Source organism: Eptesicus fuscus, chromosome 5 (genome assembly GCF_027574615.1).
Source record: "Eptesicus fuscus isolate TK198812 chromosome 5, DD_ASM_mEF_20220401, whole genome shotgun sequence".
Lineage (NCBI taxonomy): Eukaryota > Metazoa > Chordata > Mammalia > Chiroptera > Vespertilionidae > Eptesicus > Eptesicus fuscus.
The window spans coordinates 78670392-78688730 of NC_072477.1; the positions used below are offsets into that span (position 1 = coordinate 78670392).

An 18339-nucleotide genomic window follows, 5' to 3' on the forward strand; every position below is an offset into this window, starting at 1 on the left:
ACCTCCAGCATCACAAAGCAGGGTAAAAAAAGGTGGATTTGGAACTGAGAAACAACAAATTGATAACTGGCATAGATGAATGAAAGGGTCACCCAATATAGTAAATAAAGAATTTTATAGCTTAGAAAACCATTATTTTTTCTTTTCCAGATTCAGAATCCTGGAGAAAAAGGAAGTACTGAAGAGTCAAGAAAAATCCATCACTACACAAGTTGGATGGGAGCAGTGGCAGGACCTGCTAAAATCAAATATAAAACAAGAAAGTAAAAGGCAAAGTTTACTTATTTTTATTTGTTTATTTTGGGAAATGAAAAGACTATTAAAAACTGCCTTTTTTCCTTCCACAGGCTGAAGAAACTTGTAATGCAGCTGCTCTAATGAGGGTGAACTAAGAAGCAGGATCTGAGTGTGAAAGAGTGAGAAGTGGTCCCCAGAGGCTGGTAGTTGAAGACCAGCAGAGCACGAGCCTGGGGTGGGGGTTGACTTGGGGGGCAGAGACAAGCAATTTGAATCCTGATAAATGTTGATAATTTGTCTTCAAAAATGTAGTCTCAATTTATACTCACATTCAATAGTATTTAATTATCAAGTATCATCAAGGTTTTGAAGGTTACCTTTTAAAAAATTTGCATTTCTCTAACTATGAATGAGGCTGAGTGCCTTTTCATATGTTTAGCTATCTGGATTTTTTCTGTGATTTCCCATTGGTAGCCTGCTTGGGGGCTTTAAGTAGAGGACAGGTTCATTCATGCAATAAGAGTGTCCTAAGTGCCTAATAAATCCTAACTCTTGACGTAAGCTGGTGGAACAAAACAGACATGGTTCCCAACCTCTCAAAGCTAATGTGTTGTGGGCAAGACAATGAGGAAGAAAACAGGTATATAAATATATGATGTGATACTTTCTATGAAAGGAGAGAAAAGGGGTGCTGTGAGAAGTGTCTTCTGGAGAAGGAAAGACTAATACATGAAAATGAGGTTATCTCCTTTAGATGCAGTGGTCAGAGACGATCTTTCTGAGGAGACATTTAAGTGGAGACTTGATACCTGAGAAATGACCAGTTATGGGAAGAGTTGGGGTGAGAAGTATTGTTAGCATCATAGGCAGCATATGTGAGGCTTTTCAAGTGCAGAAGAACCTGGCATGTTTGGAGAACTGAAAGATGGCCAGGCCAGTGAAAGCACAGTGAGGGGTGAGGTGGGGTTTTATTCACAGCCCTGACTGAATCCAGGGGCATAGATCTCTGTAGGCCTAAGCAGACCTGGGCACTATATTCAAGACTTACTTTTCTTTGAGAAAAACTCTACATTGAAATGTAGGCCAAGGTCTTTTGTGGGACTGGATGTGGAATTAAGGCTTGTTGGACTTTTAGAAGCTGACATCTTCTCTAGGCAAGACTGCTGTTGTGTCATTCCTCACAAAGAACGGGTTTGAATGGCTTCTGAAAGTAGATTCAGTCCTTTCCCCTAATTGGCCTTCCTGTCACTCATACTCTGTAAGGATGATGTCCCTTAGAGTAACTGCATCAGCAGCCTTTCATTTGCTTTCATTCTTCAGGAAGGGGGAACTGAATAAAGGGGAGACAGAATAAGGACTGGAAAGGAGCCCAGTGTGGAGGACTGTGGTTCCCACTCCCTTCCTCCTTGAAGTGTCCTCAAGCTCTAACATAGCTGGTGAGTAGTATGTGCTGCTGTGTGTGTGTGTGTGTGTGTGTGTGTGTGTGTGTGTGTGTGTGGTCTCACTCACCCTGGAGAATCTGGTGGAGCCCAGAGGAACAGAAGCATGAGTAGGTGGCTTAGACCAACTCAGCATTAAGCTTGAGGGGAAACAGTTATGCCTCTTTCCAGCCCTTCCTGCTGCTTTTTCTACAGGGAAAGTGAGGCCAGGTGAAGCACCCCCAATAGGAATCCTGAGCTGGCTGCCCAGGTCTCCCTGCATTGGGATAACAAAGTCGTTCCCAATGAGTGGAGCTGAGGAGTGTCACATCTGCCCTGTGTCTGAAAGAATGCTTTTGGATTGCACTCTTTGATCAGTATCCTGTCTCTCTGGAATAACTAACTATCATTCCTTTTTTATTCAGAGAATTCTCAAGACTTTGGCCATTGCTTGGATCTTCTCTATGTTAATCTTACCTTAGGACCACCAGACCCCATAAGGACCTGAATGTGCTTCCAGCCACTGTACAAGAGGAGAGAATGTCTGACCTCCCTGTTTTGTTTGTTTTCAAGGAGTCTTCCCCAGGTGGGTGGAGACAATTTTTCCATCAAGATGTCAGAACTCTCAAGAGTTACCTGTGGTCCTGGGGTGAGCTGTATCCAGGCCCTGGAACACTCTACATTTTTCCCCCTGCAGGGTTACCTCTGAGCCCAGCTGTCCCCTACCCTGAGCAGTTTGGGACTGTCTCTTACTATTGTCTTTGTTTTACTTCCTATGATGGTGAGTGGCATCCAACTCTATGGAGGATTCTTTTTGTTGGAGACTGGAAGTGGAGTGATGATACCTTCTAATTCTACAGGGTCAGACTTGTAGGGAAGGAGGGGGTGGTAGATAAAGGAATCCCTTAGATCTTGGGTGGGGACAGTGGAAGACCAAGGTTTTAGTGAGCAACCCACACCTCTTTAGCACTTTGTACTTTCAAGAGCTCCTCTCCTTCACATTCCACATTTCACATCACCCAGTAAGACTCCGAAGCAGGCAGAGTATAGATTGTTTTCCTTTGAAACAGGAATAACCATGTACAGAAAAATTATGTAATTTTCCTGAGGACCAAAAGCTATGACAAAGCCAAAGGCTCTCTGCTAGGAAGGATTCTAGTTAATTTACTTTTTAAAAAGAAATTCACCTGGTTTACAACTTGTTAAAAAAATAATGTATAGTACAATTTTTGGAGTAGAGTTTGGATTTGGGTGGAGAGAGCCATTATTATAACTAGCCAGATCCTTTTTGCCTGGACAGTCCTTTACAAATGACCTATTTTCCAAAGAATGTTGGGTTTACTTGGACATCATAAGTAATAGCACCATGACAACTATGGGAAAACCATATTCTGACAGCATTGTTTTCCTGGAGTCTTCTTTTCTTCTTTCAGCTGAATGCCTAAAGATGCTTCCAGGGAAGGTGTGCTATCACTGATTCACACTTTAGTAGGATATTAGTTGCTTCCTTTTTTCTCTTAGGGCTATTTTCACTCTATGCCCAAGTTTAATTTGTGAAGTAAATGGTTCTCTTTAAGTTACTCTCAATGTAAGTCAGCTAGGAATTGTTTGAGTATCAGCATCTTTGGAGTCACACTAATATGTCTGTAGGTCAACCTTGAGCTTCTTTTTAAAAGAGAGGCATGCATTATTGTCCAAAGAACACGTCAAGTAATATCCCAGGCCATAGAACCATTCACTTCTGTTCCCACGGCTGATGACACAAACACTGAGGCCAATTTCTCTCACTCCCTTCTCTTTTGAAGTTTGTCTTTTTGGAAACTTTCACTCGAAAATGGCCCCACTGGGTGCCTTTAGGCCAGGTGCCTCTCCTTTTCCCAGAGATGTGATAAATGAAATGTTCATAAAAATGGCCAAAGAGGCCTGGATAATGTCTGCTCATGTGACCTGTGCCAAAGTGGATTTAGAATAACAAATCCATTCTTTCAGCCAGCAGCACAGTCTGGCAGGATCACAAGCCTGTAAGGCAAGCATGTCAAACTCAAAGGCTGACACGGGCCAAATAAACAAGGTTTAAGTGTATGTGGGCGGCAAAGAAACCAAAGCTTCAATTTTCATAGAAACGTAGGTTTATTTCGATAGAGACATGCTGAATACAAAGGGCTGAAATAAATGAGTAATCACTAACATAAAATAATAGAACATGTTAATAAAAATTAATATTTTTTCTTGAACGTTAACTCACCAGACACTGAATAAACTGCACAAATTAATAAGCCCAACGCAAATAAACCTATTTTTCTTGTTCTGTGAAAGCAAAATATTTCCTGTTGCACACACCAAACAAGTCAGTCCAAGACTAATGACATGGCAATCGGATGCTAAAATACTTGCTGCTAGAATTAGTGGAGAGAAATGATGTGCCTGTGCGTAAGGCGCGAAAGGGAAACGAATGCAACACGATTATAATAATCAGTCATTAGTGAACGTTGTAGTTCGTTATTAATAATTATGTATAACAGGATATTGTAAAATTAAGTTACAAAATTTTTATTAAAACGTTTCTTAACATACCATTATATTGGCTGGGCCACAAACATATTCATTGTGGGCCACATGCGGGGCGCGGGCCGTGAGTTTGACATGCTTGCTGTAAGATTTACTATTTTATTTTGTGTCCTTCACAGAGAAGTAGCCCACTGCTTGGAGCCCTTAAGGAGTTAAAGGCTTCACATTCATTATTTCACTTAATCCCTATGGTAACCTGTGAAGTAGATAACCCCTCCCATTTTAAAACTGAGAAAACAGGCACAGAGTTGGTAACTTGCCTGAGGCCACCCACCTAAGTAAGACTGGAGCTGGAATTTGAAGCGGGGGAGGCCCTCCTGGGGGCCTCCCACAATGCCATGCTTTCTCTAGTAAACCACACCAGTGGGCACCCTGCTCATGTCCACTCCAGTTAAAGGTGTTGTTTTATTTTTCCTTCTGGGAGTGAGGGTGGCATAAAGTTCACAGATTCTTCACCCCCCGCCCCCCCAGCCCCCGCACCTAGTGTCTTTCTGTCCAAATGCCGAAGCTCCTTCAATATTGGAATTTCAGACAATGTAAATGGGTTCACAGTAACCACCACTGTAACTCCAGGTCTAAAAGAGCAAAAGTCCCCAAAGGAAGCCATTGTGCTATGAATAAAAAGCATGCTCAGCAGTGGGAACTGGGTTTTCCTTCCTGGGGCAGTACAAGGTAGGATTGGTTTTAAGAAAACTGACAGAAAGCTTCAGGCTTTAATTGCTAAGGATGTGGTATTAGAATTAAACAGAGCATCTGGCGCACTTGGCCAGAGCATGTAACAGGAATTTTCTTCAGAAATTGTGAATCATCCCAGCCATGTTTCAGATCTCAGGGTAAAGTTGAAAACCCATGGGCTCATTTTCCTTCTTTCTGTGTCCCCTCAGAGTGGCAAAGCAATTGCGATGCAATGTCATAGGACAAAGGCTCATAAGTAATGTTTTCAAGTGGCACCTGGGATTTGTAGAACTGACAATTGCTGTCCAGCCTCTGACACATCCAAGTATGGATGTGTGAGGGGCCAGGCATCCTTGACTTGAGCTGATTGAGCGTATGAGGACAAGAAAAACTATATGTATTCTATTAAAAAAAACTCTTCACTTCACCATGAGGATCAATAGCATTTAAAGCGTTTAGCAGATGCAATGTGAGAGCAGTGACAACACGCCTCAGCAGAGGACTTGGAGTCTCCTAGGTCCATCCACTGGTTGCTGGGGGACTGAGGGAGGCCAGGCAGCTTTGCCAACAACCCACACCCAGCAGTGCCCAGTGGATGGGCTACTGGAGGCAGGCCCAGCCCCTGAAGCCCGGGCTCATGACGCATCAGCAGAAAGAACAAAAACATGGTAGAAAACTTCAGGGCGGGGGTGGGAAGTGAAACTATGATGCAGGAAATGCTGAGGCACCAGATGAGGCTCAAAGGAGAAAGTATAATGGGGGTCAAGGCAGAAGGTTACATTATAGCAGTCATAGAGCTTAAATGCACATTATATTTAATTTCCTTGATAGCTTTAATTTTTTTAAATCTGGTAATCATCTAGGGAAGCCATGTGCCCTACCGTCCCAGGACTGCAGGGGTCATTTTTACCAAGATGACCAGGGACACCAAGAAGGCAAATTTAGGAGTAAAATGTATGCATTTCTAAAAGCTCCCCAAAGTGACTGACAAGCCACAGCAAGGATGGAAGAACTCCCTAAGCTGCTATGTGTAGGTAACACCTTGGAAGAGTAGCTAAAACAGGATTTAAGAAAAGTCAGAACGCAAGAAGGGCACAGAAGGGAGAAAGGTGACCGCTCAAATGGTTGGGTTGGGGGAGGTATAGATGATGATCAATTTTGTGACAGGCTGGCTCTCACTATACCAAATCTTTTCATACATAATTTCTGGATTTTCAAAACATAAACCAAAAGAAAATCCATCTTTTGCACCATCTTGTCCATCTTGTTAAAAGAGGACTGTTAGTCCATTCACATTTAGAGAAATAAAGTAAGATTTGCCTTGTGGGTGGGGTAAATTGGGTTCCATGTGTGTGTAGGGGTTTCTCCACAGCAACAAATAATTCTCAGACACCAGCAGGGTGTCAGAGAATTCAACCCAATTCTGACAGTATCTATTGGAGATATAGCCTTACATTCCACAGGTTAAGGGTTCAGTCCTATAAGATTGCCCCACCCCCAATATACATTTCAGATGCCAGACACAAGCCCAGGTTACCTGTGTTTCTGACCAAGTGGCCAAGACTGGAGGTTCCAACAGACCCCTCCAACTCAGAATGCCAATCACAAATCCAGGTTGTCATCTTTACTTCTGACTGATTGGTTATAAATCAGAGGTTCCTACAACCCCATGTTTGGGTATGATTAATTTGCTAGAAAGGTTCATAGAACTCAGAGAAATATGTTACTTACTTAATCATTGGTCTATTGTGAAAAGACATAACTCAGGAATAGCCTGATGGAAGAGATGCATAGGGCAAGGTATGGGGAAAAGGCAAGGTGCTTCCAGGCACTCCACTCTCTCTGCATCTACACATGTTCACCAACTCAGAAGTTCTCCAAACCTCATCTTCTTCAGTTTTTATGGGGGCTTTGTTACATGGTCATGATTGGTTAATCATTGGCTATTGACAATTAATTAAACCCTCCAGCCCCTCTCCCCTCCCCAGAGGTGTGAGGTGCTGGGGCTGAAAGTTCCAACCCTCTTATCATGTGGTTGGTTCCATGGGAAGCCAGAACTCAATCTTTAGGTACATCCCAAAGTAAACTTATTAACATAGCAAAAGACACCTTTTCCCATTCTCAACTCTTAGGAAATTCTAAGAGTTCCAGGAGCCAGGATTTTCTCTTGTCTCAAGTCTTTACATTTCTCATGTTTCAAGTCTTTACATTTCTCATGCTCTGGTAATAGCCCACCTGTGGCATTTTCCAGTTTTATGGACCTCTGGAAATACTGTCAGCTGCCTCGCCATGTCCAGGCTGTCAAGAAGATGTCACAAAGTGACTTCAGGGGCATCCAGAAGCACAGCCCTTTTCTTGATGCCAGCTGTGTGCACATGTTAACATGCAACATATACCCAGCTCCCACCCAGGCTCACCCACGGCAAGTGAAGAGGTACACAGAACAGAATCAACAGGAAATAATGAAACTGAGTGTCCTCATGATTTTGATTTGTGACTGTAACTTTAGAAATCATTTCTTCCTCTTTGTTCCTCTCTATTTCATCTCATAGACCTAGTCTATGCAATGGCAGCAGAAGACAATAGCTCAGACCTGACTTATGGTCACAAGGACATATGGCAAGCTAATAATAACATTTGACTTAGGGTATATTTCAGCTCCTGAGCCCTAAGGTGGACCCAACTACTTTTCCATGAAATCAGACAGAGGGACTCTGGAGCTGACCTAGAATCCCTAACTCATGGTGTCTTGTGATTTTGCCCTTTATAATTTGAAACCTACACACCGTCAGGGAGTCCAGTCTTTCAGTGCAGGAATTCACCCATACTCTGGAGTGATCAATCCTCCTATCTAATAAAGAGGGAATATGCTAATTGACCCTCATGCTGTCACAAAGATGGCAGCACCCACAGCCAATAAGGAGAGAATATGATAATTGACTGCCCCACCCTCAAAGATGGAGGCACCCACAGCCGATAAGGAGGGAATATGCTAATTGACTGCCATGCCCTCTAATATGGTGGCACCCACAGACACAAGATGGCGGCGCCCAGTCCCCTCAGCCCTGTCGGGGTGGCAGGCTTGCGGCAAGGCCGGGCTTGCCCCCAGGCAGGCCCAGCTGTTCCGCGCACATGCTTCTGGAGTCCCCCAGTCCCTTCAGCCCCCCATCTGCCCAGAGCTGGCCTGAAGTGCAGGCAAGCCTCAGATGGCAGCTGCCCAGCTGCCCAGGGCCACCTGAGGCTCAGGTAACCAGGGCTGGCCAAGGCTTGTGCTGTCAGCAGTGTTAGCAGCAGAGGTGTGATGGGGCGTCACTTCCCCTGATCACTGGGTCACCTCCAGCCCCTGAGGGCTCCCAGACTGTGAGAGGGGGCAGGCCGGGCTGAGGGACCCCCTCCAGTGCATTAATTTTCATGCACCAGGCCTCTAGTATATAATAAAAGCCTAATATGCTAAGTGTCCGGTCGTCTGTTCAACCAAACAAAGCATAATATGCTAATGATATGCTAAGGCCGTTCAACCACTCACTATGAAGTGCACTGATCACCAGGGGGCAGACACTCCAACTGGTAGGTTAGTTTGCTGCTGGGGTCCAGCTGATCGGGACTGAGCGAGACAGGCTGGACACACCTTGGAGCCCTCCCGTGGTCCCTCCCCAGCTGGCCAGCCTCCCACGTGCCTCCCCAGCCCTGATCATGCACCGGTGGGGTCCTTCAGCCTGGCCTGCACCCTCTCACAATCTGGGACCCCTCGGGGGATGTTGGAGAGTTGGGTTTGACCCTATCCTGCAGGCCAGGCCAAGGGACCTCACTGGTGCACAAATTCGTGCACCAGGCCTCTAGTTCTATAATAAAGTACTCCTTTCCTTCACTGCAAACACCAGTTTGTTAACAATAACAATATTGGGGTTTGATAACAATAACACTCAAACATTTGCAATTCTGTTTGAAATTTATTTCTAGTATTTTCCTCCCCCTTCTACTTCTATCCCACCCTTAACTATAATCCACTTGTTTAGGCAGAGGATGATTATTATGATGCCAATAGTTTTTCTCATTGACTACAATGGGAAAAGGCACCATTGATTTTTCTAAAAACACTTGTCATGTTGCTTTTCCCATAAAATTTGAGAGTTGGTTGTGATGTAATAACTAACAAATAAAAATTATATTAAGAAAAAAGGTCACCTTCCCAAGGCAGTTGGTTTATAATTAGTTCACAAGAACTGGTTCCTTTAAATACATAATTAAGGTGGGGTCCTTATCTAGCTAAACCATCTATCCATTCTTAATTTTTCTGAAAAGTGGAGACTACAGTTTTCCCTTCTACTTGCAGTCTTTCCAGGAAATATTGCAAAGTCCTGACTGCTCTATCAAGTGTCCATGCCAATCCAGAGATGGCTATTATACTACAGTAGTCACCTAAGTCAGTTCCCTTGCAAGCAAATGGGGTGATGAAATAAGCTGCATTTACTTTTCCATAAAAATAAATTGACATAATTTGATCAATTGGACATGAAACTAGTCTGTTGAATGAGGGCAAATGCTATAACAAGTACTTGAGTTGAGCATACCACTAACATCAGCAGAAAGATAACTATTAATTGGCTTAATTGCTTTGGCTTTGCCCATGAGAATAAAAAATATTTAACTCTTGCTGGATAGAATCTCATTATCATAATGCTATGCAATTTTATCCTAATGTTAATCCTAGCTCTTTGGTCTCCTGTAGGCACACAAGATCTTCCCATTAGCATCAACAGTACAATGATGCCTACCTATTTGTGAGTGTTTGTATAGATTTTACAAATAACTGAGAGAAACAAACTTTCATCACAGAGTTAAAATATTTAATGACAAAATTAGGGTTTGTTGTCATAGTGAATCATGAGCAGGTGTTACTTGTCTCTAAAAGAAACAAAAATTATATTTGACATCTTAGAGAACATCTGAAGAATGAACTGCACAACAGACTTTAGGAGTGCCACAATTCTAAAACTGAAAGAGAAATCTATCTTTAATAACCCATATTTAGGGCATTCTGTAAATATTTTTACATAAATGCACAACCTTTGCTAGCCACAAAAGTATTATTAAGACGGATTTCACTGTAATTGGAAGTCTAACACATACTCTTTATTTTTTTTCAGAGCTTAAAAAATGTTAACTACTGATCCTGTTACATTTTACAAATACATTTTTAATATGAAACATTAACCTGAATAACTGTATACTTCCTGTACACAGATACCTAATAATACTAGTGAAGAATACTACGGCTACATTCCAGGAACTAATAACACTGGGAACTTTCGTTTCCTTATGAGTTGTCAATACAATTTAAGAAGTCCTTCACAAAAACACAGTATCCTGAAAACTCATAGCGAAGTACAAAAATGAAACAAACAGAAATGAAATGTCCTCTACCAAGGTCAGCCAAATTAATTGGTCCCAACTAATGTGAGTCGTTTTAGCAATTTTCGCTAGGTTAGATTGTATTAATACTTTGTATTACAGCACCTTCTACAAAAGGATGTGTGTCATCACAGGGTTCCTGTGCAAGAGTTCAGGAGGTTGAGGAGGGACAGGGATTGATCTTCTGGCCTCTCTGAGGGATGGAGCCCTACTTAAGACTTTGACACTGAGAAGTCAAGGTCATGGCCACAGCCAAGAAGCAAATCAATAGAGAAAGCTAATTCAGATAGGTCTTCTTCTAATCCAGGCTATTTCCAATAAGACACAAGCCTAAAGCATAAACAGAGAGTGAGGAAAGGGAAAGATGTGGAATACTTATATTTATGAAGAGTAAATATCACAATTTGAGCAGGAAGGAAGGATCTCAAATTTCACAGAATGCTGTGACCTCATCCTCTGCTACTTCAGAAGCAGCTCCCACAAACACTGTTGTTAGTTGGCAACAAATTGTATTTTTGAGTTTGGCTTATTGTCAGGGTGTTTTAGATTTACCCTTTCAATTATTTATACCAACTACCTACCTCTAAAGCTAGAATCCAATTTGGGAAAATGAATATGTGTGTGTGTCTGAAATGAGGTCTGCAAGCAAAATCTTTTTGGAGTGATATTTTGGGCTTTTCATAAAAATTATAAATGCTTCTAATGGTACTCATCAGATAGAAAACTTATTTCTTTAAACATTTTAGGCACCAAAAGAAAAGTACAAAATATTATAGTAAACTACTATAGTTTACAATATAAATTTTACAGAGTTTTTTAGAATTGGATCATCTCCCTAAGAGGATTCAGAAATTTGTCTACAGCAAATCCCATCTCCCTTTTGACACATACTGTCTAAGATAATTTTTTTCTCCAATAGCCCAATGTTCTATCTCCATGGGAAGTTCTCTATCAGGAGAACTTAAGCTATTGAAATCAGCATAAATAATCCAAAAGTCATCTTACACTACTATGTAAGAGGCTACGATACACATGAACTCAATTGGCTCCATGATAGGAAGGGACAGAAAGGGTCCTGAAGATTCAGGCAGCTTAAAAATCATTGTGCTTATGGGGGCAATGGTCAGGAAGGACACATATGTAATACCTAAAGAAAAAAAATCATTGTGCTGCGGTGGGAGGCTGGCAATGTGTCTGAATGTGCAGCTTGCCTCCTGTTTCCGGAAGACAAAGCATGGCTTTCATGTTTAGCATTTGAACCCTCTAAGAAACAGACGCCCAGGCTCTAAACCCAGTACTACCTCAAGTAATTCAAAACCATACGTGTGAGCCAACTTCTTTCACGCTTCATGTTGGTGCTGTTTTATGTCAGACCTGGCAAGCTGCAATTGCCGTGAAATGCAATTTGTCTAGAAACCCATACTGAAAATTACACTAAATAAATAGCAATAACAACATCAACACTTCCAAAAATCAGATACCAGGAAACTGAAGGCCATTTCCCAAGGACATTGTGAGGATATCTTTTCACATTATCAGTTACATAGATCTTTATCGGGACAAATCAATTCTTGATAAACATCCAAGCTCTTTTCAATACCAGCTACTGGAATTTGGGACAATGACAAAACAACAACAACAACAACAACAAAAAAAACCCCAAACAAACAAAAAAGACAAAAAAAAAAAAAAAAAGCAGCCATATATACATGCACAGAGGTTTTTAAATAGGCTTTTTCTTCGGTCTTTGACCTCAATTTTTTAGCCATCATTTGATAGTTTCAAACAATCAGCCTAGAACCAAGTATTTAAACTGTACCTCAGAAAGGAGATTTCTATCTGTGATTCTGATTTGTTTTCTTTTTTTTTTTTTTTTTTGAATGCTGGTGATGGCTCATGCAATAGATTATTACATAAAAAGCAAAATCTAAGACTGCTGTTTCCCCTGATAAATCCAATTGTTTTTCATAATACAGATTTATTTCTCAGGATATAGCACCTTAACCTTCAAATTAAGAGTAGCTAGGAGACTGAGTGAAACCAATCATGGCTTGACTTTTATTTCCATCCAGGAACAATAACATCTGATGTCACCATTTTAAAATGTCTTCCTGTTTAATATCAGGGAAAAAATACATGATGCCAGTTTAGCCCCAGCTCAATATATCATTTAGTCCAAATTTCACATTCAAACTACCACAAAAAAAAAAAAAGTTTAAAAAAGGGAAAACACATACACACACATACACACAGTGGAGAAAAACAAAACCAAAATGAAACTGTTGCTATTGCAGCATTCTTAGCAAGATCATTAGGGAAATGTATAAACACAACCTCTTTTTTTTTTTCATATTAACATCTTCAAAAGAAAAACAAAACCCCTAAATGTCCACATATTATTGGAAAAAAAGAAGCAAGTGGAGGTCCGGAATTCTTGTAAAAACTGCTGAACAAACGCTTCCATTTCTCTTCAGAGGGTCACCAGGATAGGGAGTTCCTCAACATTTGTGCTTCATGGCAAGCTAAGGAGACAGAGAAGGGAGGCGTTACTAGGCAGCGGGAGTTCCATGTGCTCTGTCCCCGTGCCCACGATGAGAAGCAGCACCACGATTCTGCGTGCAGGTGTTATCACCGGTACCATGCACAGTGGCATCTAGTAAATGTGCAGCATTTCCCCACATCGTCCACGGAGCACTGCATTTGTTACTCCTCCTCACAATGATTCTGTTAGTGTACGTGGCCAGGTAAAGGGGAGTGCTGTGTGATGTTCCCTCATCCCACTGAAGAAACAATGGAAAAGCTGATGCACAGGTAGAATGAGAGATCCACCCTAGGAACAGGTGGGGTAGATGAAGAAAGGCCTTTGGGCTCCTGGGTTACTAATAATCCAGAAACCCAAGACTCTTCAAAGGTAAGTATTTACTGACATCTCCTAAAGCATTAAAATCAACAATGATAGAGAAACAATTTTCAATATCCAACCAGAACCTTCAACCAAGTCCAAAGCACTTGATTAAACCTTGTTAGGGCTGAACACTAGACCAAATCCAGATGGAGGAATGTGGTTTATTGAAATGTTAGATCTTTATAAATGAGAACACCAAATACACCATATCATTCAACATCTTCCCCTACCCAGCTGGAGCCCTTAATGATATATTTAAGGAAGTGTATGCAGGTATGAATATAAAATTAAATCTGACATGGCTTTTCTCAGACAGATCCTTTCCAAGGAACCCAAAAGGCAGAGTTAAGACTTGAACTGTCATTTTTCATATGTCCAGAGTCTGATGTGAGGGATTAATCCCTGAGTTTGGGGCGAGAGTGACTGGGGGTAGGTGGCAGATTGAGAATGGTTTTTGAGCAAAGAGCAGGTGATTCTATGTAGGAAATAACTTTGTAGAAAGCCCTGTCATTTGCATCATGACCAGGGGCTCAGTCCTTGAAGATGTAGCAAGGGAAACCCTTCTGATTCCACCCAGAGGTGTTCTGCGTCACACCGGAAGATGTCGAAGATACATTTCCCCAGTGTAATGCAGGGCAATCAATCCTAGGCCACCCTTCCCCTTCTTGACGTCTCCAACAAAGAAGTTATAACTTGGGGCTACCACCTCAGGTAGGTCACCTGCAAGAGCAGCACCAACATTTCTCTTGCAGCTGCTGCACCTGAGCCAAGTCAGCATGTGAGTTGGAGAGGGGACTGTGAACCGAGGCCTCGTGTTGCTAATCTCTGCAAGACCTCCACAGGCCTCCTGCCGTGCTGATGGCAACAGTCAGGCAACTGTCAGACAGTGGGTGAAGTCCTGAGTGTGCCTAGGCTGTGTGCTAAGTGCTGTGGGTTTTTGCCACGAAGGAGGGAGGTGGCTTATAACTCCTGACCTCACAGGGTTTATGGAAACATGGTGGATGGAAGTGGCAGAGCCAAGGGCTCTCCCTCCAGTGCATCCCATTCCCCGGCCACACTGTGAGCCCCTCTGCTGTATGGCCCCACATCTTGCTCTGTCTTCCAGTGTTTATACATTATTTAGCAATGTGGGTGGACCATTCATATCAATATAGGGCTGTTAAGTGTTGTGCATAATGAATAACAATAATAAATATTTGATCAATGCTGCTGTCCTGATATTCGCCGAGCTGTTAACCTTCAACTAGTGGGCTTGTGCCAATTCACCCAATCATTAATCTTCAGCAGTGAAGGGGCTGCTGCTCCCAGGCCCTGGTTACCGCTTCAGTGCGTCTGGACCGGCACAAAGGGAGCCCCAGTCAGGTGGATGTGGCCAGCTCAGCTTTGCAGAAATACAACTGGATTGGACATTCTGCTATTTGAGGTGTTTCTGCAGAAAGTCAGAAAGCGGCATCCTTTCCACGCTACTTAGATTTTCTTTTTTTAATTGCTTGGGAGTTAGGAGCTAGAATATGGTAGGCAGGGTACTGTTGCTTCCCTGATATGACCTTGAGCTCTAAAATCACAACTGCTTTGTACCTCATGCCTATAAATATTATCTCCAACTCAAATGCGATGGACCAATTTAGAAGTCAGAGTTCCTATAGAAGGGGAGTTTAAAATTTCCTTTTGATATATTTTATTTTCTTACTCTGTCATGGAAAGCTTTCTCTTTCAAAGCCCTGCAAACTACTATACCCAAATAATTAATAATAATAATAATAATAATAATAATAATAAATCATTATTCATACTGGGGGAATCTTTAAGAGGCCTGGATTTTTGAGGTTCCTTCTGGCCCAGAGACCCAAAGGAAGTACACAGAGTAAGGACACAAGCAGCCAGTGAGGCAGATGCCACTAACCACTCCCTCCCCGACAAATGCAGGCTTGTGCAAAACAGGGTAGATCACTGTTTCTTTTTGCGAGAAATGTCATCCGAGGATGCCTGGGTGTGGGGTCCTGCTCTCGCCTGCTGACTCACTGCCCGGCAGGCCTCAGAGTGCTGCACACACTGCAACGTTGTGCTTTTGGGGCAGGGACAGTGAGCAGGTCTGTTCCGTGGCTGAGCTGCACTTTCCTTAGGGCTAAGCCTGTACCCGGCCCACAGCTCAGGAAGGAACCCCACTTCCTCAAGCCAGGCTGACCGAGCTGGGGGAGAGGGGCTGCAGGAGCATTTTGCATCTGCTCTACAGAACACAAACACCCACACATCTTGATGGCAGGGTCATGCAAAGGTGATCTACTAGCTGGCATACCTGGGCCATTGCAGGAGTACCGGGGAAAGTGAGAAAGCCGGAGATCCTTTTCTCCTGCAATCTAAAGGGCAGGGCATACTCTCCAGCCAGAGTTGCTGCCCCTGTTCAACCAGGAAACATGAAGAACTGTCGCCTGGAATTGCCTTTCTCTGCTCGGGGCTCTCACGTGTGCACTGAGTCTGAACTTGTAAGTTCAGCCCGCTCTTCCTGAGTCAGCACAGCCACATTTGTCTGGGGGCTGGAATGCCTGGCTTCCACCTCTGAGCTCTCTCTTCACCAGGCGGCCTGGAGGGTTCTGACCAGTGAAAGGACATCTTCATGGTCAGCCTATACCAGTGGGTTCAAATCAGGAAGCCCTAGTCTGCAGGAAAACAGCCACACCTTATCTAGAGAGGCCAGTCTCCTCGTTAGGAATACTGCCAATGGCGGTGATTCATAAGCACACATCCCAGTTTGGCCTCAACAGTGTCTCCCTCACACTCCCTCGACAGACACTAGCAACCCTTCCGCTCCTCCTCAGAACATCCACAAGAGGGGATGTCACTGGCTGGCACGGATCCTCCCAGAGGTTAAAGCTAGAGGCCCTTTTGCCTTTGGTGGGCTAGTCGGTTTCTTTTCCAATGGATCCTGCTTCAAGGGCTGCTCTGTGTTTAGAAAGCATCAGCATGTAGCAGGAGGTACATGGAGGATACAACATCTTCCTCTCTAACCCTTCCCATCCCTGTGTTAGGATCCTCAAGCCCATTTCTACACCCCCCTTTCCCACCATACTAGGTTCATTATGCGATCACATAGGGCAGGTTCAGCAGAAACCATTGTTATGGACATAATTATAACAAACTAGAGGCCCGGTGCATGGGTGGGGTCCAGCCGGCCCGGCCCGATCAGAGGGGCTGCAGGCGGTTGGCTGGCCAGCCCTGCCCCCTGGTCGAACTCCAGGTTGAACTCCTGGTCGAACTCCCGGTTGAGGGGACAATTTACATACTAGCCTTTTATTATATGGGGTATTAATTTAGATTTATATGTGATAATAGATTGATAGTTTGGAATTCATTCAATTCTCTCAGTAACCTAGCAGATAGGTATTAGTATTAATTAGCCATATTTTACTGATGAAGAAACTGGAATTTAGAGAAATTAAGCATTTGCCCAAGGTCACTGATGAGTAAATTACTGAGATGATAAATCAAACACAAGATGTTAATCACCACACCATACATACTGCCTTCCCGATTACTTAACAAACTTTGCCAAAGTATCAGGGAAAGGGTGACCAGGGCCAAGAATTCCGGCCATCTGCTTATGTTATCCAGTCCAGTGTTCGTATAAATTCTTCTGAGGGGGTCGCCCACATCCATGACCTCCAGGTATTGTCTACTCCACCTTAGGAAGTGCAATTTCACAGATGTCCTTGGTAACCTGGTTCATGGTTTAATCATTAACTGAAGCTCTTGTTTTAGCAGAATTTTATCAGTGCACGATCGCTTGCTCTATTCTGTGGGATCATACATAAAATAGTTTCCCTTGTACTATCACCCTTCCCAGACTTGAAGACAATTACAAATTATTCCCTTTAGCCTTCTCTTGTCCAAATCAACACTTTAACCATTTCTCCAGACTTCCCCTGTCCACCCTTCATTTAAATCACTAAAGTTGCTGTTGCTATAAATGAAGCTGGGGCTGGAATCCTAGCATTTCCATCTCATCATTATTTCTGCATTATGAAGGCTAGAGAAGGGATCAAGGGGCAAGTGAACCATAAATCTGAGCTCGCTCCCTCTGTGACAGCCACAGCAAGTCGAGGCTCTGGCCTGCATTTCAAACAGATCTGCCTGTGTCTCCTCCAGGGAACTTCAAAGGGGCCCCCAAGGCGGCTGTTCAGCAAGACCCTGTCATGATAGAGAATTGATGACACAACGAAACAGGTCTGTGCAAAGGGGCTGCAGGAAGGGAAGGCAGGAAGCAACCTTTTAGAATTGGAGCCACAGTCTGGTCCAAGCCTGAGCCCCATGCCTGAGCTCAGCTGGAGAGATTTTTCTTGTTATTTCTCGGGTTGTCTATTCTTGTTTCCTCAGCAAAAGTGGGGTTTTCTGTTGAAGTAAATCAACCCCCCCTCATTCCCCAACAAAGTCACCTGAAAAGCATATGTGTAAGGCCAGATCATGAGTCTGAGATGCTAACACTTATCAGCGGAAGTTGTTTCTGGAAACCTAGATTCAAATCACTAGCCAGAGAAGAACTGCTCTTTGATTTTGAACACAAGAAGAGCAGTAAATAAATCCTCCCCATCATCTGACCAACTCTTTCCTTTGGTTTGTGACTGCCTTAGACAGCTAGCTGCCAATAAAAACTCTCCCTTCCCTTCCCCTTCCAAAAGGCACATTCTTAGTGTGTGAATGTGGCTGTGTGTACCCATGGTCACGGTCATGGTCACTGGGAAATACTTTTCTCTGGGTTCAGAGGCAGGAGGGAACCTTGCAGGCAGCTCTGCGCTGGTTAGGTCGGCCTTAGATGTCCACAGCCCCTTGCAGAGGGAGGCCAGCCCTGAGATGCACCGTGCCCTGGGACGACAGCTTGATTTCATATGGTGAAATGATAAGAACACAGGATGCTGAGCTCATGACTGGGAAAAGACAGCAAGGAAAAGTCAGCACAAGCAGCCCTAAGTCCTCTTCCAGCACTGGCCACGGGAGGAGGGGTGTTCTGGGGCCTGAGCTCTTCCTCCCTCCCCACACAGTTCCCTGAGACTTGAGCCCTAAACTTCTGGGCAGGAATTACAGATGGTCCACACTTCTCCAAGGTCCAAGGTCAGGGATAAAGATGTCAGA

At 43.4% G+C, this 18339-nt stretch overlaps 1 protein-coding gene across 5 annotated transcripts in view; it reads right to left on the minus strand.

Annotated features, from left to right (window-relative positions):
* Window positions 1-12345: 12345 nt before the first annotated feature.
* Window positions 12346-18339, minus strand: part of STXBP6 (syntaxin binding protein 6) — a 266151-nt gene continuing 260157 nt past the window's right edge. For all 5 annotated transcript variants that reach the window (XM_008152926.3, XM_054716493.1, XM_054716494.1 and 2 more), the window contains one exon: window positions 12346-12832. In XM_008152926.3, coding sequence (XP_008151148.1) covers window positions 12809-12832 — 24 coding nt within the window. In that variant the 3' untranslated portion in view covers window positions 12346-12808. The remainder of the gene's footprint in view (window positions 12833-18339) is intronic.